General features: G+C 37.5%; 1 protein-coding gene across 3 annotated transcripts in view; it reads right to left on the reverse strand.

The window, feature by feature from the left end:
* The window catches only part of ZBTB44 (zinc finger and BTB domain containing 44), a 72,859-nt gene that overhangs the window by 21,085 nt on the left and 25,667 nt on the right, over nt 1-26,107 (reverse strand). For 2 of the 3 annotated variants that reach the window (XM_039240242.1, XM_039240243.1), the window contains exon 2: nt 9,785-10,858. The exons of the other annotated variant lie outside the window; for it this stretch is intronic. In XM_039240242.1, coding sequence (XP_039096173.1) covers nt 9,785-10,802 — 1,018 coding nt within the window. In that variant the 5' untranslated portion in view covers nt 10,803-10,858. The remainder of the gene's footprint in view (nt 1-9,784; nt 10,859-26,107) is intronic. 3 annotated transcript variants of the gene reach the window in all.

Consider the following 26,107-nt stretch of genomic DNA (forward strand, 5'->3'; position numbering starts at 1 on the left):
CCTTGACTTCTTAAATAAAGAATACTAAATATAATTTTTTTGTTTCTTGATGACTCATGGCAATCATCAAGAACACCAATTATTATACTATGTTCTAATACACGGATAGAAATTTTTGAAAGGAGTCAGGATATGTGCATTTACATTCATCCCCATCTGTATTCTTCCTGCACACCTCCACATCACCCCTCAACCTCACCCTTACAAGCATTTCTGTGCTTGTCTTTTTTTCTTTTCATAAAAAATTTTTTTTAAATCTTTTTTTATTTATTTCTGAGAGAGACAGCATGAGCAGGGGAGGGTGAGAGAGAGAGAGAGAGAGAGAGAGAGAGAGAGACAGAATCTGAAACAGGCTCCAGGCTCTGAGCTGTCAGCACAGAGCCCGACGCGGGGCTTGAACCCACAAACTGTGAGATCATGACCGGAGCTGAAGTCAGATGCTTAACCGACTGAGCCACTCAGGCGCCCCTTCTTTTTATTTTATTTTATTTTGAGAGAGACAGAGAGCGCTTGCACACACATGGGTATGTGAGCAGGGATGGGGCAGATACAGAATCTCAAACAGGTTTCATGCTGAGCATGATGTGGGGCTCAATTCCACAATACTGAGATCACGGCCTGAGCTGAATTCAAGAGTCAGAGGCTCAAGTGACTGAACCACCCAGGCGTCCCAGTGCATGCCTTGTCTTTTTCTCTTTCCCGTACTATCAAAGACGTTTATGCTTTTCCTCATGCCTACTTATCTAACTTATCCAAATCCTTTTGATTTTTTTTTTAAAGATTTATTTTTGAGAGAGTATGCATGTAAGTAGAGGAGGGTCAGAGAGAGAGGGAGACAGAGGATACAAAACAACAGCACTGACAGTAGCAAGCCTGATGCGGGACTCACAACTCGTGAACCACGAGATCATGACCTGAGCGGAAGTCGACCACCCAGGTTCTCCTTTCTGATTTGTTTTTAATACAGATTAGGAGACCAGATATTGCTGATTCTGTTTAAGAAAGAAATGTTCAATTGTCAGTATTTCCCCATTCTCACTTTTTCCTTAAAGAAAAGAGAACTAAACATTAACATTTCAATCTGTCCTAGGATAAAAACTGGAAAATTCCCAGTGTTTGGACCTGATCACCATGGACACAACACAAAAAAATCTACTTTATAGTAGTATTCTGTAGTTATTCAGAGTGCTGGCAATATTAAAGGTTACAGGCAAAGACTTGCAAAAAAGGACTGGAGGTGTGACTAGGGCAAGTCAAGAAAACTGATCTGACATTTGCTCCTCACAATCAGATTATATTACTTCTAGGACGGGTTGGAGTCTTGGTGAGGTGGAAATAAAACCCACCCTGCTCTGGACTGATTCTAACACTGTCAAGAATTTGCTTAAAATGCTGGTCAAAAAGAACTAAAATGAAGTAGAAGATACATCTAGCAGATGGTTCCTCTTAATCAAAGGACATTCTCTTCTTGCCCATGGTTATTAATGCACTAAAAGATAAAAATAAAACTACTACTGGGGCGCCTGGGTGGCTCAGTCAGTTAAGCATCCGACTTCGGCTCAGGTCAAGATCTCACAATTTGTGGGTTCGAGCCCCGCATCGGGCTCTGTGCTGACAGCTAGCTCAAAGCCTGGAGCCTGTTTCGGATTCTGTATCTCCCTCTCTCTCTGACCCTCCCCTGTTCATGCTGTCCCTCTCTCTCTCTCTCTCTCAGAAATAAAAAGCATTAAAAAAATTATCAAAAAAAATCTACTACAAATTAAATGAAGAGTTAAAACAAAGCGACTTTAAGAATTCTATCTATACTGCTGACACATAAATAGTGCTATATCACTTAAGCAACTATTGACAAAAATCTTGTCAACTTTTTCCTGAGGTTATAGCTTCTGCCAGTGATAATACAAGTAATCATATGAACTGGAATTTAACTGAACCAATTTAACAGCAGGATATACATGCAATATTACTTTCCTTGAGGTATGGTGATATTTCATAAATTATGGTTTTAAAAATTTTATTTATTTGTTCGTTTGTTTATTTATTGTGAGTGGAGGAGGAGCTGGGGGGTGGGGAGAGAGGGAGAGAGACCATCCCAAGCAGATTCCTCTCTGAGCCTAGAGCGTGACGCAGGGCTTGATCTCACGACTTTGAGATCATAACCTGAGCAAAAATCAAGAGACGCTTAACTGAGCCACCCAGGTGTCCTTGTTTCTTGAATTATTAAGATAGAGTTTTCTTTCTACTCTATAGGGGTTCTGCTTGCAGTGGTAATGAAGGCTAAGAATTCTGAACTGAAAGAACCCTCTCAACCTTATGAAACAATAAAGCAGACCATTACAGAGACAATCCAGCTTTATATGGTAATGGCTATGGAGAGATTCTGTTCTCTTCCACCAATAAGTACTGTATGATAGCTTCTGTTGCATCCAACGGATTCCTGTTTTCTGCTGCTACCCAAGATACAAAACCTCTCCTGGTGGTGAAAAATAATGACAGTGGCCATCTGCTCCTGAACATTTACCACGTGCCAGCCATTCTTCTAAATGTTTTAAAGATATTATCCCATTTCATAGTGAGAAATAGAAAAGCAGCTCCTAACATCCAGGAACTGGCCTGATCCTGACACTTAGGAATGGGCCTGGTGTTCACAGCTAGGCCCTGGTGCTTTATGCTGGACACAAACAATCTCACAGAATACCAACATCGGACCAGGTCACAATGGTCTGAAACAAAACATATAATTTTGTTTCAGCACAGCCAAAAACAAGGTCATTCACAAAAATCCCAAAAAACCCAAACATTCCCCTGTCTAGTTAATAAAAGTCACTACTGCTTTAGGTTCACATTAGTCTGCAATCCTAGATATTTTAAGATACACAATCACAGGGGTGTCAGGCTGGCTCAGTCAGAAGAGCACACGACTCTGGATCATGAGTTCAAACCCCATGTTGGGCACAGAGATTACTAAAAAAGAATAAAACTTAAAAAAAGATACACCATCACAGTTTTCCCTGCTTACTGATATCACCAGTCCTGAGCAAAGCCCACTTCCATGATTCCTCCCTCAAGTCACCTAACACAAGCCAAATCCTCTAAGCCCTTTCTAACACCCTCTTACTGAGAAGTCCTAAGGACCCCAAGGCATGTGATCTCCTATGCTGCATATGAGCAATAAACTCAACCTGCTCAATTATAGTTGTGCTTCTGGTGGTCTCTGGCAACTGGGCACTAGCAGAAATGGAGGACCCATCAGGATTCAACTGAAGTTCTTCCTGTCTTGTATTGGGCACCTTATTAATAGAGTGTACATCTCAAATTCCTTTTGAGGTGCAACCTGCCCTTGGTTGGGAGGTTAAGTTCACTATGAACTGAGCTCAAATATTTCACACTAATGTCTTTCAGTGGTGGGTTCGTTTTCCCAGAAAATCTTCTGAGAATATTTTGGTTATCTAATCAAATCTGTCACTGTTTCTTGGTGAGACTGTTTGCTAGCCTTCCTGCTCCTATAATCTGTCTATCCAGTGTGTTGACTCCTGTCTACAAGGGGAATAAACAGATTATAATGAGGATGGAAGTTAGTCCATCTGAACTGGCCCTGGTGGCTAAGTTCAGAAGATCTCTGATTAGAAAAAACTTTAAAAAACTCTAAGAGGTATGACATAGATGAACTTTGAAAATGTAGGGGCACCTGCCCAGCATCTGACTTTGGCTCAGGTCATGCATGATCTCACGTTTGTGAGCTCGAGGCCCACACTGGGCTCTCTGCTGTCAGGACGGAGCCTGTTTGGATCCTCTGTCTCCACCCCCCCTCCCCCGCCCCATGTACTCACTTTCAAAAATAAACATTAAAAAAAATATATTACAGAAAGTGACAGAAGCCAGTGAGAAAAGTCCGCATATTGCATGATCCCATTTATATGAAATATCTAGAATAGGCAAATCTACAGAAAGTGTATTTGCATTTACCTAGGGCTAGGGTGGGACTAGGAGGGAGTCACTGCTTAACGGAGTTTCTTTTTAGGGTGATGAAAATGCTATATAAACTTGGGGGGGGTGCCTGGGTGGCTCACTCAGTTAAGCATCCAACTTTGGCTCAGGTCATGGTCTCGTGGTTCATGGGTTTGAGCCCCATGTCCAGCTCTGCTGACAGCTTGGAGCCTGAAGCCTGCTTCAGATTCTGTTTCTCCCTCTCTGTCTCTGTCCTCCCTCTACTTGTGCTCTCTCAAAAATAAAATAATAAAGTAAAACAAAAGGTTATAAATTTAGACTGTGGGGGATGGTTGTACAACTTTGTGAATATAATAACAATCACACTAAAGTATACACTTTAAATGGGTGAATTTTATATGTAAGTTGTATTTCTTTTTCTTTTCTTTTCTTTTTTTTTAAGTAGGCCTCACACCCGGCATGGAGCCTAATGCAGAGCTTGAACTCATGACTCTGAGATCAAGACCTGAGCTGAGATCAACAGTTGGATGCTTAACCGACTGAGCCAGCCAGGTGCCCCTATGTAAGTTGTATTTCAGTGAAAAGTTTCTTCAATGAAGGTATTTTAAAAAGGAAAACTCATAAGTAGTTTTTTAATTTTGTCTTTGTGTCCCTGAGAATTCCTGTTTATTTTCATATGCCCAGAATCAGGTTCTGTCTGGTCCTTGGTCAATGATAACTGTCCTTTAGCCAAGCCCTGAAATAAAAAGTTACACAAACATTATTCTTTATGGACCATCATAGTCTCTTGGGTTGTCTCAGTCTAAAACTGCCATCTCTTCTAGGCCAAACATCTGCTTCCTTTATGTTTCTTTTCTGTAACACTAACTAGTACACTTATCTCTCAGCTGACACAATTCTACCAATGACAATTTGGAGCCGGAAGTGGCCATTTTTAGGGGAGCTTCTGACATAAACAAGATGGTTCACTTGAGATGCATCAACACCATGCAACACTGGAGTGGGGATTTTAAAAGGCACTACCATGGATATTTCCAATATGTGCCTTTGATGTCATTGACACAACACTGGTAAGACATGGCTACAGACAAGGGCGCCTGGGTGGCTCAGTTAAGTGTCTGACTCTTGGTTTCGGTTCAGGTTATGATCTCACAGTCCAATACGTCCGAGCCCTGTGTCAGACTGTGCTGACAGCACGGAAGCTGCTGGGGATCCTCTGTCTCTCTCTCTCTCTCTCCCCTGCTTGCTCACTCTCTCAAAATAAACATTAAAATAAAAAAAAAACAAAAAAAACAAAAAAACACCAGGATGCCCTGATCGTTTAAAAAAAAAAAAAGGCATGGCCACAGACCAAACAATGAAGTACACTTTTAAATACCTCCAAATGAGCAATCAGTTTGTTCTGGTTATTGTTTTTAGGGTAGACTGAGGCTTTCTCATGCTGAAGAGCTATGCTGTACTGGTTGGGAAAAATTACTAGATTTTGTATTTCTGAGTAGGGAAATCTTAACTTATTTCTCTAGTAACAGGACCACACATTCAATGGTATTATTACTGAAGAACTCCATAAATTTTATATTTTACTCAGACTCTTCACTGTCCTTATAATTCACAAACTTCAAGAAAAATAAGAGAACAAATATTATGCAGCCCCCCAAAAAAAAAAAGAAATCTTGTCATCTGCGACAACACAGATTGACTTCTGGGGCATTATGCTATGTGGAATCAGAGAAAGACAAATACTGTATAATCTCACATATCATTTTTAAAAAATGTTTTCACTGAGAGAGAGAGTGAGGGAGAGAGAGAATGAGCAGGTGAGGGGTAGGGAGAGATGGAGAGGGAGAATCCCAAGCAGGCTCTGCACTGACCGTGCAGTACAGAACTGTGAGATCATGACCTGAGCTGAAATCAAGAGTTAGACAGTTAACTAAATGAGCCACCCAGGCTCATTTCTATGTGGAATCTAAACAAACTGAGCTCATAGATAATAGAGAACAAAAGAAGAGACAGTGCTTGCCAGAAGCAGAGAGTTGGTAGGGTGGGAGAAATAGGTAAAGGTAGTCAAAAGGTATAAATTTCCGGTATAAAATGGTTAAGTCATGGGGAAGTAACGTACAGCATGGTGACTATAGTTAATATCACATTGTGCATCTGAAAGTTGCTTAATAGAGTAGGTCTTAAGAGTTCTCATCTCAAGGAAAAAATTATGTAACTATGTGTGGTAATAGATGTTAACTAAATATATGGTAGTGATCACTTTGCAATACATGCAAATATTGCCTCATTAAATAATGTTGCATGTCATTTATACCTGAATATTAATAATAAAAGAAAACATCCCTGGTCTAAGTTAAAAGTTTTAAGAGACCGAAAAAAGGAGGGGGGGGCAAAAAAAAAACCCCACAAATGGAATGTTCCGAAAAATTGAGTATGTTTATTGTTTTCTTATTTAGAAAAAAACAAAAACAAACAAGGGAATAAATGGATTTTAAAACTATAATCATCCAAGCACTTAAAAACCCTCAAACTTCCACAGCCCCAAGTATTACCAAGAGCCTTGACAGCAGTAAAATAAAATAAAAATAAAAAAATAAATCCTCTTTTGGACTCATAAGTTAACTCGTTAGAAGTTAATAATAGACTACCTTTTACAAGTGGGAATTTTAGTTTAAACCTTAGGTTCTAACCTTTTTTTTTTTTTTTTTATTTTATTTTATTTTTTTATTATTTTTTTTTTTTTACAAATAGTTTATTGTGGTTCTAACCTTTTACCAGCTGATATGAATGAATACTTTAAGAGAATTGAAACTTGGGGCACCTGGGTGGCTCAGTCGGTTAAGCGTCCGACTTTGGCTCAGGTCAGATCTCACGGTTCATGGGTTCGAGCTCCGCATCAGGCTCTGTGCCGACAGCTAGCTCAGAGCCTGGAGCCTGTTTCAGATTCTGTGTCTCCCTCTCTCTCCGCTCCTTCCCTGCTTGCACTCTGTGTCTCAAAAATAAACAAACTACAAAAAAAATAAAAATAAAAGAGAATTGAAACTTTATCACAAACAAGTATGAGCTGCATTTTGAAAACATTCACCAAACAAGCTTCTGAATGATTTAAAATCTGGAGTTTTAAAATTTGGAGTTTTTTAGCAGTAAAATTTCAAGGTGTTGTTCACTAGATTCACGTTTCCCAACTTAAAATGACATACATCACATCCTTCCAGCTATGTACATCCACTCCTTCTGAGGGATTCTCCAGAAGATACTGACTTCAAAAGTGGACAGCTTCTTCCCAAGATTAATTTTCTGATTCTTTAGTAGTCTTTTCTATCCCTTTATTACTAATCACTACCAGTCTTGTCTATTACAACTAATAGGATTTTTCATTTTTCTCCTATTGTTTTTGACTCCCTAAGATTTCATTTTGTCATTTAAGGAAAAAACGAAACTCCTAGGTTTTTTCCAGACCAGAGCTACTAATTTTTTTAAAGCTTTTTTTTTTTTTTCAGGAAAAAAAAAAAAAGCATGGGTGAGGGAGGAACAAAGAGAGAGGGGGGACAGGATCTGAAGTAGACTCTGTGCTGACAGCACAGAGCCCAATGCGGGGTTTGAACTCACAAACCGTGAGATCATGACCTGAGCTGAAGTCAGAGGCTTAACCGACGGAGCCACCTAGGCATCCCTTTAGCTATTTTGAATTTAACAGATCACTGAATCCATTATCCTCTATCTGATCTGACAAAAATTTAATATTCCTTTAAATATGTCAGAAAGTAGCTTCTTTTTTAATGGCCCAATGTATTATATTTCAGCTCTAACCTTGTGAGAAAAATGTTCCTTGATCTGACATCACCAAAATGCTTCTGCTGACATCATTACAATCCTATCATCAAGGCCTATTCAATGAGAAAGACACCAATAGTGGGCTATCCCGCTTCTGACAGTCAGAGCTTGTTCTCTTTGGAGACACTTCAGCCTGGTTTGCAGAAACTGTTTTAACTTTAGTCAAGGAATTTGTCCATTTTAATGGACATAAAACTGACTCACTTCTGTTGTAATGAATGATACTTATATTCCCCAAACTCCCACCACTAGGATACTACTTCTTATGTGAACACAGGGTTTACAATTTCCTGCTGCACATTAATTTACCTTGTGTATTTGGGGTAACTGTTAGGGATTTTCAGAATTTAAAATTACCACATCAAATTGTTCAACTATGGTATGTTCCTGGTGGTCTTTGCTGGAGGGCACCGACATATTTCATAGACAGGTATTACTATCCTTACTTTATAGTTATGGAAACTCAGTGAGGTTAAAAGACTTGCTCAAAGTCACACATCTCCAACCTTTCCCATTCCCTCGATCCATATATTCAATATCATCAGGTATTTAATGACTCTCCCCTTATGAAGTCTCTCAATCTCTTAATATCCATTATCTTTACAGTTTTATTCTAAATATCTTCATTCATACAAAAACAACTCTACTATAATTGATTTCTGAGACTGTCTCTGTCTAGCCAAACACCTCTGTATACTAATACCAATTTTTCTAACTATGTGTAAATGTGTTGTTTTTATTCTCTTTAAGGTAGACTCCTTATTACTACTAGGATAAAATTCAAGCTTGCATGGCCTGGCTGTGACAGACACTGCTAGTTGTACACAATATCCATTCTTCAATTTTGTTTGAGGCAGTTATATACCCAATTAATATACATATCTTCTCAGATTCCCTTACAGCTCAGAAAGAGCACATGACATAATCTGGCAGAAGCTTTTTAGGGGTTTCTGAGAACATTTGTGCTTTTCTGATACAAGCACTGTCCCTTTCTAGAATATGAGGCTAAAGATGAAGCAAACATCTTGTAACCATGAAGCAGTAAGTTTATCAATGAAACTGATCAACTAACGATGGTGGATTAGAAATATACAAGTGATATAAATATACAAGGAACCTAGGCCAATGATTACACTGTAAAGCTACCCTGCCAGTCCTGGACTTCCTACTTCTGCTGAACATTTTACGTGATAAAAATAAATTTCTGTTTGGTCTAAGCCACTTTGAAGGGATCTGTTATCTGAAGTTGAATGCAATCCTAACTGAAACTAGTGTTTAAGACTCTGCACAATATGCTCTCAACTGTTCATTTTGTCTTCTCTCTCATTATTTCCAATACTTGCAGGCTTCCACAATTTATTCACATTATTTTGCACTAAATTTGCCACTCACCAAATATGCAAAGGTCCTCCCCACCTCTGAGCTTTTATTCATTTTCAAAGAAATGTCATTCACTTTCTTGGGCAAACTTGTACTTACTAACTAAAATACATCTCAAATATATAGTGTTAACCTGCTCTTTCTGTGGTGAACCCTTAACGCTGTTCATATCTCCAGCCCAGTACTAATAACCACTGGATTTACACATCTGCTTTCTCAATTAGACTATTAAATCCTTAGATGCAGGGACCAGGTCTTTTTTACCATGTATCCCCAATGTTTGGCACATGGTATGTTTTCAGTAAATATTTTGATAAAGAATAAAACACTAACTGGATTTTTAAAAACTGGTATATTTTGCATTGAAAATAATTCACAATTCATATGTAATATAATCTGCCTTTATCCCATCAGAAATTGTTCAACTATTTTCATTTTTTTCCCCAATGCATAACTTGTAAAAAAAAAAAAAAAGTACTAATAGCATCTAAAAAAAATCCAGTTATGTTTTATTCTTTTTAATGTTTCCTATAGGATTCAGCACAAAACTTTGATCTAAAAGGTATTTAAAAATGCTCAAATTGACTTTATAGCATCATGAAAAACACAGAAGACATTATACCTATAGAGGAAGACTGTGGACTAATCAGAAGGTCTTCTTGGACTTGTTCACTTCCTGGCACTGTCTGCTGATCACTCAGTGAACTCTGAGATGCACTGACAGGCTGAGACACTTCCTCATGGACTTCCTCATCACTTAACCTTTCTACTTTGACCCGGACATCTTCTTCGGTACCCAGAGGCAAGGCAGTTTTTGTGCTCTCACAAGTCACATAATCAGCCATTCTTCTACCTGTCTCAGATGGGCCAGGTAATTCTAAAGTCCGGGTATTTTCTGCCTGTTTAGCCTTATCAGGCTGAATCCTTCGGTCAATTCCAAAAGGAAAAGTCCAGGGAAAAGCTAAAGAAGAGTCAACTGGTTGATTTCTATTTTCTGAGTAGGAAGCTGAAGAATTCAATACCTGGGGAGAACTTGTTTGTGTGCTACACTTCACAGGACTTTCAGGAGACATAACAATGTAGCTTTTGCGTTTTCTCCGGGATTCTCGGCAGACAGGAATGGTTCTTTCTACCACACTGCACTCTGAAGACACAGGAGAAATACTTCCATCTCGGGAAGTAAAATTGCAGTTAGAGTTATTTTCTTGTCCAGCATCTAGACCCTTTTCTGATTGGCTGTTAGGTGTATTCCATAAAATGCTTGATTTCATGAACTCTGAGCAGGTGCTAGCAACACTGAACATTTGCATATAGCTGGCTGCAGCTAGAACATCAATGATATTTTCTGTGTTAATTGACAGAGTGGCTGTGTATGCATATTCTAAAAGGGGTATAAAGCCAGTCACTGTAACATGATGCAAATCCAACACATTCTTGTTCTCATCCTCTGCTTGGCCTACAAGTTTGGTGCGAAAGAAATCACTGCAAGCTGCTAGTACCACCTTATGTGCCCGGAAGATTTTGTCCTGGACACGAATAGTGATATCACAAAAATGTCCATCATTTCGCAGCATATTTAGCTTTCCAAGCATTTCCTGGCTATGGGAAGAGGAGCTATGAGTAAATGTTTTCACACCCATCTTTTCCTTCCTCTTCTACAGATGCTCTTCAAGGATGCAAATGAATCAGAAATGTCCTAAAAAACATATAAAATAAGCATTAATTGATAGTTTAGTGGTTGAAATAGAAGGTGACTTACATTATTGTCATGTGGCCACTATTCTAAATAAAAAAGCTGGGGGATGGTAGTGAGAAAGTTCAAGGTAGGGAATATATATATATATATATATATATATATATTTTAATATTTTTATTTTATTTATTTCTAGGAGAGAGAGAGAGAGAGAGACAGTGTGAGCAGGGGAGGGTCAGAGAGAGAGGGAGACACAGACTCTGAAATAGGCTCCAGGCTCTGAGCTGGCAGTCAGCACAGAGCCCGAAGAGGGGCAAGAACACACGAACCGCGAGATCATGCACTAAGCGAAAGTCGGACACCTAACCGACTAAGCCACCCAAGCGCCCCCAAGGTAGGGAATATATTAAAACACATTTTCCCTAACATTTCCCCAAACTCTATCATTGGAGTCTGTGAGCTCATGTCTTAAGGAGGTGATTAGTTTTAAATAATAATAGTTTGTATATAAGACATTTATAGAGTGCTTTCTATATGCCAGAAACTGTTATAAATGCTTCACATTTGATAATTTAGTTGACTGTCATCTCTTTGTCAAGAGGTACATCATTACCCTTGTTTAACAGAAAAGGTTAACTATCTTGCTAAAGTCAGAAAGTTATTAAGTGGCAGGCCCAGGATTCAAATTCAGACAGTCTGGTTCCACAGCCTACCCTTTTAACATCAATGCTATATACTGCCTCTTTTAGGGTATAAAGTGAATAAATAGGTGGTTAAGACTTCAAGTTTTAGAATGTGATAGGCCTGGATTCTTTCCTCAACAATTCTTCCATGGTTATTACAGGATTAAATGAAACGATATATACTGTGCTTAGCACAGTGTTCGGTACTTTGTGAATGCTCAACTAATGAAAGCAGTTATTATTGTTGTATTATTTATATTACTAATATATTAGTATTACTATTTATATTACTAATACAATGAAAAAACTTTCTGAAAGTAAATTTATTTTTAAAAATGGTTAGAAATCAATCAGCTGACTGGATTTTCCCTTAAAAAAGAAGTTAGTTAGCCTTGACAAGATTTCACATTTACTAAAAATACAAAAAACTGATATTCTCAAATAGTTTTAACTTAGCACATCTAATAAATGCTTCAGTTTTTACAGTACTTTCCTCCTAACCTCTTTTTACACCTTCTATGTGAAGTCAGGGAGACTTTAATTAGTCCCTTCATAAAGATACGAGAGCTAATGCTCAGAAAAGTTAAGTGACCAACAAATGACAACCAAAGCTATGATCTGGATCTCCTGACTCTTAAATCACAGTATTCTTCCAGTGTAAAAAAAAATACCAACTATGTACATCAGTCATTTTATCTGTGATAAATAACCTTTTTATTGTTAGTACTGAAATCAATGCACAACAAAGCCAATTTGGAGAAACACTTATTGTAAGTTGTCTCTAGTAAAAGAAGGTTTCAAATGCTTCAAAAATATAGACATCAACTTTAAAAGATGCTAGAGATGATCTTTAATGGACCTCGAAAAATGTTTGCTTCTGAGTATTAAATGAATGCACAATTATTGACATATAGTGAACACTCAATAATAATAGTTATTATTATATATTTAGTGAAAAACGTGATGAAAGAGTATTTGTATCTATACCACACACACAAAGCAAGAGAACATGAGGTCTTAACCTGAGACTCATGAATTCCTTAAGGGAACCATGATCTTTCTGAAACTGTATACAGAATAATGTATCATATTCAAGGGGAATGTTCATCATCTTCAAGGGAATCACTAGTAGGAGTACGGATATTTTAATTTTGCACATTAAAAAAAAATCTTTCTTTCTTTAAAAAAAACTAGCACAATGCTACAAAACTGGGGTTTTAGGTACTCTTGGTTAAAACTCCTAAAATACAAAGTAGGTCTACTTTTTCTATCCCCTTGAAAAAGCCTTCAAAACTAAAGATGGCAATCACATTCCATTCTTTCTTATGATTTCCCTTTTTCAAACAACCCTTCTCCCTTTAAGTGCTCCTTAAAATTTGATTAACATCCTTGCTCTCAAAAATCTCCACTTTTTAATGTTCCTTTAGGACTGGTTCCCAGGGGGTGCCTGGGTGGCTCAGTTGGTTGAGTGTCCAACTCTTGATTTCAGCTCAGGTCATGACCCCAGGGTCATGGGATTGAGTCCTGCATTGGGCTCTGTGCTGGGCACGAAGCCTACTTAAGATTTTCTCTCCCTCTGCTCTTCCCCAGCTTTCTCAAAAAAAAAAAAAAAAAAAAAAAAAAGGTGGTTTCCAAAACTACACACAATATGGTAGATATTGTAGGATTATAACTGAGCATAAGTTCACTATTTTTACCTCCCTTGTTTTGGGCACAAGTATTACTAAGACTGAATCAGGTATTCTAATAGTCAAATTATAACCAATTTTATTTACATTACTGAAATCGTAACAGTGGATTCAAGAGATGTGAAACACTTTACTATGTGAAGTGAAGCACACAAGTACAAATAAAACATTGTCTTTGACCTCAATAAGCTTACAGGCCTTATGAAAAAGACATGTTCCTAACCAAGAGTACAAGTGGTGTGGAGTGCCTGGGTGGCTCAGTCGGTTAGGCGTCTGACTTCAGCTCAGGTCATGATCTCATGGCTTGTGAGTTCGAGCCCTATGTTGGGCTCTGTGCTGACAGCTCAGAGCCTGGAGCCTGCTTTGGATTCTGTGTCTCCCTCTCTCTCTGCCCCTTCCCTGCTCATGCTCTTTCTCTCAAAAATAAACAAACATAAAAAATTAAAAAAAGAAGTAAAGAGGTGTGCAGCAGTACTCTAGTGAAAGCAACAAATGAAATAATTCTGAGTGTACAAGGTGGAAGAGGCATCAATGTGGACAGGGCCTAATGGAAGTAGAATTCTTCCAGGTTATAAAGCAGAGAGGAGTTCCAGGCTATCATATGATCATACAGTGATCTCAGCAACTGCTCACCATCATGATGTGCCTCCCTGTGCAATCTATGCATTGTATTGGCAAACTGTTAATGGGCATCGTTTGACATTCTAAATGTGAACATGCACCTGACACTAATATAACACTGTATGTCAACTATACTGGAATTAAAATTTTAAAAAAATTAAAAAAAAATGCGAGCTTGCAGAAGGCACTGTCGATTCAAACATCAAACAATCCCATAAACATCCCTCTGAATGTTCTATGCAGATAAATGTGTATGTGAAGGGGAAAAAGGAAAAAAAAAACCCTAATGCTTTCCAGTTGAATAAATATAGGGCCACTGAACATTCTAACATGGGAAAACAAAATGATCAATCTGAGACTCTTCCCTAATAACATAACAGAAAGGATAAAAGTCATAAAGCCCTGTGCCCAAATGGCCAGTTCAAATATAAATCCACTTCATATACCATTCCCAAAGTCAAATAATCATGACACACTAGGCAGCTAAAATTGGTCTAAGCAAACCACTGTTTAGCATATTTGCTGATTTCTCTCACAGGAATGATATGGAAAGAACAAAAATGGGAGGACTCTATATAAAGTTTTTCTTTGATTTGCTGAACCACAGTAAACTGACTTCTTTAAAAGCCTGACCATAAAGAGTGCTTGGTTTGATTGGGATCATGTGGGTCAGGGAGGAAAGCACATGCCTTCAGAGCAAGTGACACAGTCTCAATCCAGGGGTCATCTATACAAATAAAAGTGTAAAGGCAGAGAATTAAACAGCATTTGGAGAGCAAATGCAAGAGGGTCTTAAAAGGAAACCATTTCAATCTTGGTTTTGGTAGAGGGGTGCTGGCCAAAGTGAGATACAAGGCCACTTATGCAATAAGGTAATAGAAAACAATCTTTCAACTTTGAGTTACATTCACCTTCAATGTTCAAAGAGTTAAATGTTACAAAAGGATTTTTGCAGACAGTCATCAATCAGTGTGCTTTGAGTTCCAAACCCCATCCCTCCTATTTTTCTGGAAGGGAAATGGGCTGAGAAACATTTGGTCTTTGTCTTAGGTCTATGGAAAATGTATGTCACACTCAAAAAAAAATCTAAAGAGTGGAAGTCTGATTTAAAGTCTGGCCAAGACTATGTACGTTTATCATCTCCCAACAGTACATAAAGCAATAGAGCAGAGTGGATGAAAAGGGACTATGGAGCCAGAGTGCTGGGTTTGCATCCTGGTACTGCCTTTTATGTTTATTAAGGTGGTGACTTCAGGCAAGTCACTAAACTGTGCTTTAACTTCTTCAACAGTAAAAAAGGAGTAACAAAATCTACCTCAGAGACTTCTGAGGATTAACTGGCCTAATATATGTAAAGTACAGTACCTAGCAGAAAATAAATGCCATGTAAATACTAGTTGCTGCTGCTTCTTTTATTACTATCAAAGATCTTTTATTCTTACTCAACCCTTGCCTTTCTCAATCCTGGAGGGGCCAGAAACCATAGTTAGCAAATGAAGAGGAATGAAAGGACAGAGAGGAGAAAAACAAAAAGAAAAAGGAAGCCAAACAAACCTCACTTTTCACTATAGGCCTATGGTACAATAGAGGTGGGAAAGGAGGGAAACCTTTAGGTCTGAGTTAAGTTTATTAGTTCTTGAAAATAGTGCTTTTATTTCCTGAAAGTAACCAGAAAAGACTTGCCCTTCAAGGAGCTGGAGGAAGAACTTAACACCATAGAATACACTTAAATGGACAACAGAAGACAAAAATAAAATGGATTATGAGTAGTTTCCACAAGTCACGCTTGTTCAATGTAATAGTTACACATATAAGCTACAAAGCCTGGTATAGCTGAAGGTATGGGATGAGAGGAAAATAAAGATTAGACTGGGAAATGCCTAATATACCATGCATTTATGATATGCATCTCCTAATACCTGTCTGTGGAAACCTTTATCTCATGATAAATTCTATAATAAAAAATTACATGGACCAATATATTTTGGAGATACTGCAATATCACTTATTGTGACAAAGTTTATGATGAAATTACACTATTTGAAAAAGTCATACATAACATGGATAGTGTAGAAGAAAGTATAACCTGAAATTTACCAATTTGACAATTCTTTAAAAGAAACTTCTCATTTCCCCACATGTGTATATGAATATGTGTGTAAAGATTTAATTAAAAGTTCACTCAAAATTCTTAAATAAAGATAAAAATTACTTAATTCCAATTACTAATGTAGAATTCATGCAGCATTTAAAAGTAATAAAATGTATTTGTGTAATAGTTTGCAATCTGAGCTAGTAATTCAGAAATAGTTTTCCTCCCTCCAACCCTCCCTTTTATTCCAAATCACTGATGAATAGCATACATGCTACTGAAAGCAGTAAGCAGTAGTTGGTAAGTCCTATGCTGTTATTTTGCAGTTGGGTTGTAAAGTTTTTGGCAAGTAAGGTATATAGCCTAGTTGTAAAAAAAAAAAAAAAAAAAAAAAAAAGGTTTAAGTTAGATAGATCTTAGATTTTGAATGCTGACTCTTCCAATTATAAGTGAGGCATTAAATTTCAGTCAAGTTACTTCATCTCTGTATTCTTGTTTGCTCATATGTAAGACAGGAATAATGAAAATCACACTTTCAAGACAGTCAAGAGGATTAAATTAGCACAATTCCTGGTATTAAGTAAGCATTCAATAAATGTTAGCTACTATTATTACCTACAGAAAAAGTCAGAAGTGAAATGGAGATCAAATTTCATGTCTATTTCTTTATGACACAGACATCTTGAATTATGTTTATTTTGATTTAGAGATTAGTTGATAAAAGTTATCAGAAGATTTGAGATTAAAATGGAGTCACTCTTAGCATATGAAGTGAGATGGCTGCCTAAGATGATAAAAGAAAAAGTGATGAAGACTGCTATTCTTGAAACTAATCAGGGAAGATAGGAAAACTTGATGTTTAATAAGAATTTGCATGTTTAAATATCCAGCCACATTTAAAACTGGACACTAACTCTCCCAATGATACTAACAAGGTTTTCCTTATGTGAAAACTGAAATGAGATAACTTCATTTCAACCCTATACCTAACAATACCAAATGAAGGAAAGAAAAGAAGGTTAAGGGAAGGGATATGCTGGTTTTAAGATGCCTTGAAAGACATGAACAGACACTTCTCCAAAGAGGACATCCAGATGGCCAACAGACAAATGAAAAGATGCTCAGCGTCCCTCATCATCAGGGAAATACAAATCAAAACCACACTGAGATACCACCTCACGTCAGTCAGTGACTAAAATGAACAAATCAAAGACTATAGATGCTGGTGAGGATGTGGAGAAACGGGCACCCTCCTACACTGTTGGTGGGAATGCAAACTGGTGCAGCCCTTCCGGAAAACAGTGTGGTGGTTCCTCAAAAAATCAACAGAACTCCCCTATGACCCAGCAATAGCATTGCTAGGAATTTACCCAAGGTATACAGGAGTGCTGATGCATAAGGGCACATGTACCCCGATGTTCACAGCAGCACTTTCAACAATAGCCAAAACATGGAAAGAGCCTAGATGTCCATCAACAGACGAATGGATCAAGAAGATGTGGTTTATCTATACTCCATGGCAATGAGAAAGAATGAAATCTGGCCATTTGTAGCAACATGGATGGAACTCGAGGGTGTTATGCTGAGTGAAATAAGTCAGGCAGAGGACAGGTACCATATGTTTTCACTTGTAAGTGGAACAGGAAAAATTTAACGGAGGACCATGGGGGAGGGGAAGGGGAAAACAGTTGGGGAGAGGGAGGCAAACCATGGGAGACTCTTGAATACTGAGAACAAACTGAGGCATAAAGGGGGTTGGGAAGAGGGGAAGGGGGGTGGTGGGCATGGAGGAGGGCACTAGTGGGGATGAGCACTGGTTGTTATATGTAAACCAATTTTACAATAAACTATAAAAGAAAAAAAATAAGATGCCTCTAAGAAAAGAAATATCCAAGTGGAAATATATGAAGTTGCCTATGTCAGTTGACTGTCTACTATGTAGCAGATGTTAACAGTAGGAGCTTAAACATGTTATCACATATGAGGTAAAATGATAATAATCTTGATTTTACAGAAGAAACTGTGACTTGGAATATTACTTTGATCAAGGATACTTAAGCTTGTTTATGCCACTGCTAAGAACCTAATAAGATCTTATTCAATTGGTATGAGTAGCCACTGGGGAGTTCTACATTTTTTTGGTTATTCTGATGGCAATTCAGAGGGTAGATTTGAGGGCAGCTATTGTTAATAGTATGAGTATATGATAAAATAAAGCACCAAGGATAGAGAAAATACATCTAAGAAATATTTAGGAGGCAAGACAACCTAGGCATGATTTCCTATCAGTGATAGAGTCAGGGAGTTGCTAGGAGATAAGAATCTGACCCTAGGTCTCTGACATGGATGACTGAGTGGACGGTGTTTTCACCAAACAAGACAGAGAATGAAAGAATGGTTTTGGTAGGGATTAATGATGAACAGAAAGAAAATTGTGGTTTTAGACATACTAAATTTGAAAAACTTTTGAGAGGAATATTTGTGTAAATTTATATATGAAATTGCCCATTCTGATCTGGAATTCAGGGAAGAGGTTAGGGCTCGACCTAAGTAAGTCACTGATAAATCTCATTCAACTGACTGTTAGAACTAAAGACATCTGAAGAACGTGTAAGAAAGAATGTGAAGGCAAGCTGTGAGAAGCGTGGGGCAGGCAGAACAAAAGGATTTAGTGAAAACACTTTATGGTATTTATTTTTTGATCCTGTCCATTATCCAGCATAATATACACAGAAGAGTCTTTTTTTTTTTTTTAATAGTTTTATTTATTTCTAGGAGAGAGAGAGAGACAGCGTGAACAGGGGAGGGTCAGAGAGAGAGGGAGACACAGACTCTGAAAATAGGCTCCAGGCTCTGAGCTGGCACTCAGCACAGAGCCCGACGTGGGGCTCGAACCCACGAACCGCGAGATCATGACCTAAGTGAAAGTCGGACGCTTAACCGACTAAGCCACCCAGGCGCCCCCAGAAGAGTCTTTGAAATATGTGAATGGATAGATTTAATTTTATCCGATTTGGCTGTATAAAGTACCATACCTATATGTATTTATTATCAAGGATCAAAGGTAAATTAAAAGTTGCAATTAGAATTTATAAAACCTTAAATTTGAATTAAAAGTATCAGTATGAACTCACAATGAATATCCCGAGCACCCAAACTGGCTTCCAAATTCCATTTCCCACTAAAAAGAATCATGTCTTTAGAGAAATGGTTGATTGCATTTCTGGAGCAATAAGTGTCCACCTGAACTCTTAACAGATATCAAAGCACCTAGTAAAGACAGCTTGAAAACACATGATGAAATATGTTTAGATTCATGGGCTCATCTGACACTGAAACAAAAACAAAGTTAATCTGTCACCTTTAAAATATGCAATTGAAACAAATAATTGTTTTGAAAACTGGTTTTAAAAAACAGGAAAAAATAAGGCACTTAATCCTGGCTTTTCAATACAAACAGCATTTTTTGATAATAAAACCATATGAAGGGAAGTGTTCTCTTTATAGAAATGATCCAGCTAATAAATGAAGGAGTATCATTAGTATAAGTTAACTATTTTGCAACCCCCACCCCCAATGAAGAGGGACTGACCAATGGTTTACAACTTGAGAGAGGCAGTAAAAAAGAGAGAACAAAATTTTAAAGCCAACTAACAATTCACAGGAAATACATAGGTGACAGGAACATGTTAAACTACACTACTGCAGTGCAAACAGCAAAATCTAGACTCTGAGAAACTCTATAGGACCTAAGACTTGTTTTTTAAAACTAATAAATACCAAGGGGAAAAAAAAGAAAGGGGGAACTAAAACAGGGAACTTGTAGTTTAAAAGAGACAAGATTTTTTGAATCAATCACACTGTGCAGAGAAGTATCTTATTTGAAATAAATGAACAAAAATAAATTTATGAGATAACTGGAAATTTGTTTTTACTATCTGAGACCAAGAAGTTATTTTTAATATGTAACAGGACTATATATTTTATAAAACAACTTCAGATATAATTCACATCCCCTACCATTCACCCCTTTAACAGTATACAATTCAAAGATTTTTTTAGTATGCTGACATTTTGATTCTAGCCATCCTAGTGGGTGTGAAGTGGTATCTCACTGTGGTTTTGATTTGCATTTCCCGGATAACTAATGATGTCAGGCATCTTTCATGTGCTTATTGGCTATCTGTATAACCTCTGGAGGAATGTCTATTCAGATGCTTTGTCCATTTTTAACTTGGGTTATTTGTCATCATCTCGCTGAACTGTAAAAGTTCTTATATATTCTACATACAAGTTGCTTATCATATATAGGGTTTACAGACATTTTCTCCCATTCCATGGGTTGTCATTTCACTTTCTTGACAGTGTCTTTTGAAGCACAAAAATTTTAAATTTTGATGCAGAACATCTACTTTTTCCTTTTGTTGCCTCTGCTTTTGGTGTCATATCTGAGAATCCTTTGCCAAATCCAACATCATGAGTATTTACCCCTACATCTTATAGTTTTCCTTCTTATGGTTAGGTCTTTGATTTTTGAGTTATTTTTTTTAATATATGGTGTGAAGTAAAAGTTCAACCTCATTCTTTGTATGTGGCTTTCCAGCTTTTGCAGCACAATTTCTTGAAAAGACTATTTCCCCCCGATGAATGGTCTAGGCACCCTTGATGAAAATCAGTAAAGCACAGATGTATGGGTTTACACCTGGATTCTCGATTCTATTCTATTGTTCTATATGTCTATCTTTATGCCAGTAAAATGCCGTGGTCACTGTTGCTTTGTAGTCCCTCTGAAATCAGGAAGGGTGAGTCCTCTAAATTTGTCCCTTTTCAGTATTGCTTTGCCTCTTCTGGATTCCTTGCAACTACAAAATATGAATTTTGGAATCAGGTTGTCAACCTCTACAGAGTCAGGAGGTTTGCTCAATTTGTAGATCAGTTTGAGGAGTACTGTCATCTTTACAACACTGAGTCTTCCAATCCATGAACATGGTGGGGGGTTCTTCTATATATTTAGACTATCTTTAATTTCTTTCAAAAATGTTTTGGTGAGCCTCAGTGGCTCAGTTGGTTAAGCGTCTGACTTTGGCTCAGGTCATGATCTCATGGTTTGTGAGTTTGAACCTCATGTCAAACTCTGTGCTGACAGCTCAGAATCTGGAGCCTGCTTTGGTTTCTGTGTCTTGCTCTCTGCCCTTCCCCCACTCACACTGTCTCTCTCAAAAATGAATAAACATTTAAAAAAATGTTTTACATCTCCTTTGTTAAATTTATTTCTAAGTATTCTTTTTGATGCTACTGTGAATTGAACTGTATTCTTAATTTCATTTTTGATGGTTCATTGTTCATAGTATTACTTTATAATTTTTATTATTTCCTAGGTTTAGTTTGCTTTTTTTCCAGTGTCTTCAGGTGGAAGGTTGGTTATTAACCTGAAATCTTCCTTCTTTCTTAATATAGGCATTTACAGGGGCGCCTGGGTGGCTTAGTCAGTTAAGCGTCCGATTTTCACTTAGGTCATGATCTCGCGGTTCGTGGGTTCGAGCCCCGCGTCGGGCTCTGTGCTGACTGCCAGCTCAGAGCCTGAAGCCTATTTCAGAGTCTGTGTCTCCCTCTCTCTCTGACCCTCCCCTGCTCACGCTGTCTCTCTCTCTCTCTCTCTCCTAGAAATAAATAAAAATATTAAAAAATATATATATATAGGCATTTACAGTTATACATGTGCATCTAAGCTCTACTACTACTGCATATACATTTTGGTATGTTGTATCTTTATTTTCATTCACCTAAGAGTGCTTTCTGATTTCCTGTTTGATTTCTTCTATGACCCACTGGTTACTGAGGAGTGTGCTGTTTTATTTTCACGTATTTTTGACTTTCCTAAACTTTTACCTGCTATTATTGATTTCTAATTTCATGCTGTTAGATTCTCAGAGCATACTTTATATTATCGTAACCTTTTAAAACGTATTGGTTTATGACCTAGCCTATGGTCTTCACTGGAGAATGTTCCATATGCTATTTGAGAATATGTGTTCTACTCTCGTTGCCGGGTGGAGTGTTGTATAGCTGTTCTATAGATGTCTTCTAGGTCTAACTGGTTTACAGTGCTTATTTTCTGGTGATTCTGTCTAGCTAGTCTATATACTATTGAAAGCAGTGTACTGAAGTCTTCAACTGTTAACATTGAATTATCTGTTCCTTCCTTCATTTCTATCCATTTTTGTTTCACATATTTGGGTAATGTAATTGTTATTATCTTCCTGATAAAATGACCCTTTTATCATCATAAAATGTCTCTAGTAATTTTTTGTAGAAGTCTATTTTGTCTGCTGTTGGTATCACCAGTTCAGCTTTCTTGTAGTTGCTGTTTGCATGTCTTTTGCTATCCCTTTTTACTTTCAATCCATTATCTTTGAATCTAAAGTGTGAGTTCTGTAGACAGCATACAATTAGCTCATGTGTTTTTTTATTCCAGTTTGATACCTGCTTTTTGACTTTTTAATTCATTCATATTTAATATTATTGACATACTGGGTTTGTGTGCCATTCTACTTTGTTTCTGTATGCTTTATGTCTTTTTTGTTCCATTATTCTTCCTGTAGTGCTTTCTTTTGCATTAAGTGTATATTTTCTAATGTAGCACTTTAATCTCTTCTATAATTTTTCCACTATTTTTGTTATATTTTCAGTAGTTGATCAAAAAGTTACCATACAAATCTTAAACTTATCAGAATCTGCTTCAGATTTTTACCAGAATAATGCTAGTGATATATAAAACATTACTCATATATAATTCTATTCACTTCCCCCTTTTATAGTACTCTGTGTATATTATATCTATAAATGTTGCAAACACATGGTTATGATTATTACTTTACCATCTGTAGTCAGTTGTATATCCCAATACAGCTTTGTTCCCACGTACCATTTTTGTGCTGTTACTGGCAATTATATTACATGTTTATTATGTTTCTATGTTATAGGCCCAACAATATACTATATAAATATTTTGTAACTTGCTTTTTAAATCAGCTATGAGGAGAAAAATATTCATTTCTACTGTTTTTTATAATTACATATCTACCTGTATCAGTGCTTTGGTTTTTTTTTTTTTTTTTGCATGTATTCAAATTACCATCTGGGGTCACTTGCTTTCAGCTTTAGGTTTTCCTTTAGTATTCCTTGTAAGGCAAGTCTGCCAGTAAGAAATTCAATTTTTATCTATCTGGTAAAGTATTTTGCTTTACATTTTAGAAAGACAATATAGAATTCTTGGCTGACAGTTTCTTTCTTTGAACACACTGAGTGTATTTTCCAACTGTTTCCTGGCCTCCACTTTTTCCTGGGAAGTCATCTGTTAACCTTATGGGAGGATTCCATTATAGAGCTCTTTTGCTGCTTTCAAGATTTTCTCCTTGTCTTTGACTTTTAGCATTTTTACTATGATGTGATAGTTTACAGGTCTTTTTGCATTTTTCTCACTTGGAGTTCACCAAGCTTCCTCAGTGTGTAGATTATGTTCTTCAAGAAATTTGGGATGTTTTCTGCCATTATTTCTTTGAGTATTTTTTTCTATTCCTCACCTCTCTAAGTTCTGGTATTCCTATTTATACATATGTTGATGTGCTAGATGGTGTCCCACATTATTCTAAGACTGTTCACTTTTATCTTCTTTTCTCTCTGTTCTTTGGTTTGTATAATCTCTATTGAGCTATATTCAAGTTTCCTAAATCTTTTTTCTGCCAGATGATAGCAAAAAAAGAAAATTTTTTAAAAAAATTTCAGTTACTGTCCTTTTCAATTCCAGAACTTCCATTTGGCTCTTTTTCACAATTTCTTTTTTTTTTTTTAATTTTTTTAATGTTTTATTTATTTCTAGGAGAGAGAGAGAGACAGCGTGAGCAGGGGAGGGTCAGAGAGAGAGGGAGTCACAGACTGAAACAGGCTCCAGGCTCTGAGCTGGCAGTTAGCACAGAGCCCGACGCGGGGCTCGAACCCACGAACCACGAGATCATGACCCAAGCGAAAGTCGGACGCTTAACCGACTAAGCCACCCAGTGGCCCCTCTTTTTCACAATTTCTATTTAATATTGGTATTCTCTATTTAATGGAAAATCGTCACTATATACTCCTTTATGACTTTAACCATTATTTCCTTTAGTTCTGTGAACCTACTTATAAATGGCTACGTGGGTACACTGGGGTCTTTTTCTGTTACACCTGACATCTGGTCTGTTAGAGGCATAGGCAGTTTCTGTGTTGCCTGCTTTTCCCCCAGTGTTTGGGTCATAATTTATTTCTCTGCATGTTTTACAGTTTTTTGTTAGAAACAGGACAAATCTGATAATATATTGTAGCAACTCCAGTTACTGTTCCCTTACCCCACCTCCTGATACTTATTATTGATATCTGTTTATTTTTTAGTGACTAGCTAGAATTTTTTAAGTGACCTCTATTCTGCCACCTCAATATCCACAATGCCCTGAGGTCACTTCTCAGGAGGTGCATCTTTGGATATATCCACAGTTTCCAGACTTACAGTGATATTAGTAGGGCTCTCTTTTTTCCCTTACTACACTCAGATGTTAAATTCCACTAATTGCTCTTTTGTTTTTCAACAGTGCCCTGAGGCATAAATTGCTCTATAAATTAATCCAAACCAATCATGGCTCCTTTGAGGGAACAGTTTCTGAGATCCTTGATTTGGTATTTGTTGTGACCATAAGTCATCTTATTCTTTGGTTCTCTCCTGCAGACCAGCCAACAGTCCAGGGTGTAGAGTGATTAAATATATAGTCTTTTCCCAACTGCCTTTTAGCACAACTGCTGTTCTTGAGAGCACCTGTAATTTTGAAGTTCTAAATACTGTGTTCCAAATGAAGTCAGTTGTTTTGAGAAGAGATGAGGAGCTGTTTCATGGTCTGCTTCTCCTCCTAGGCAAAATCTCTGAGAGAGCGCTCTGGAGCAGAGGATGGAGATAATTGCAAGCTCCTCTCTCACCAATACCCCTGGCTCTAGGTGTTGAGTGCTTGGTGAAGGGGGATGGTCTTCTAGTTTGTCTGGCATGGAACCATCACTTCATGAGATGGGACAAGGATGATTGGGGTCCCAGTATTCTCAGTGCATTGTGCCAAAGGTTCCATAAGTGGAGAATGTGTAGGAAAAAAAGGAGGCCCAACCTGTCAACCTTCACTCATTGTTACATTCATTGTAAACGGCCTAAACACATCAATTCAAAGACTATCAGACTGGACTGAAAAAAGACAGAAAGACAGAAAATTATCCAAATACACTAATGTCTACAAGAAACTCATTTCAAGTATATTTTAGGTGATATGAGAAGTAAATGAATGATTCATTTTCTGAAATACCAAATAAAAGCTGTGGTAGACAACTGTCTAGTTAACAACAGGTTTACAACCTATTGGAAATATGTATTGCCCTTCCCCGCCCCCCCCCCCCAAAATGGAGTCCCAAACCCTAAGACACTTCACTTCCTGGTTCTTTCCCACCTTTTCCATTTCACGGGCTTATTTTTTGCAGGCTTTGCAATGAGCCTGTGCCAAAGAACTGAATTATCTGTTCTGTATCACCTCAAGGAATGTACATTTGTTCCAATCAAAATACTCTTTGGCCTTAAATGGCCACAGGTGACTTCTGGGTAAGGCTGTAATCTCTGTAGTATTCAGCCGATGAGGAATCAGGGAAAGCACTTGACTCTAGGAGATAAACTGCCAGCTGTAACTGACCCAAGTGTACCTGTCCATCAAACCTGCTCTTGCAAGAACATTTATTAAAGCCTCACTTCACATTGCTCCAAGTCTCTGCATGCTTCCTTTGATTGGGGTAGTGGGCTTATTTCTCACAGTGGGTTAAAAGGAAACATATACCAATGAATAGAATATACTAATCAAATATACTATCATACACTAAACAAAAGAAAATACTACCATATACTAATCAACTGTCCAGACTAGACCCAAGATGAAGTTGCTTATGCTAAGCCCCACATTAGCAAACTAGAAACTAAGTTTTTGTGCTTGGCTCTTCCAGAAAAGTAAAGCATAGGCTAACCAAAAGCACTTGTCTGCTCAGCACAACCTGCCTCCACGACTTTTCTTTGCTCCGTATGAGGAAAGTAACCCGGCTTTAACCAATCAACAAATAC

The sequence above is a fragment of the Hyaena hyaena genome, unplaced genomic scaffold, assembly GCF_003009895.1.
Source record: "Hyaena hyaena isolate Hyena2069 unplaced genomic scaffold, ASM300989v1 scaffold_171, whole genome shotgun sequence".
In the NCBI taxonomy this organism is placed as follows: Eukaryota; Metazoa; Chordata; class Mammalia; order Carnivora; family Hyaenidae; genus Hyaena; species Hyaena hyaena.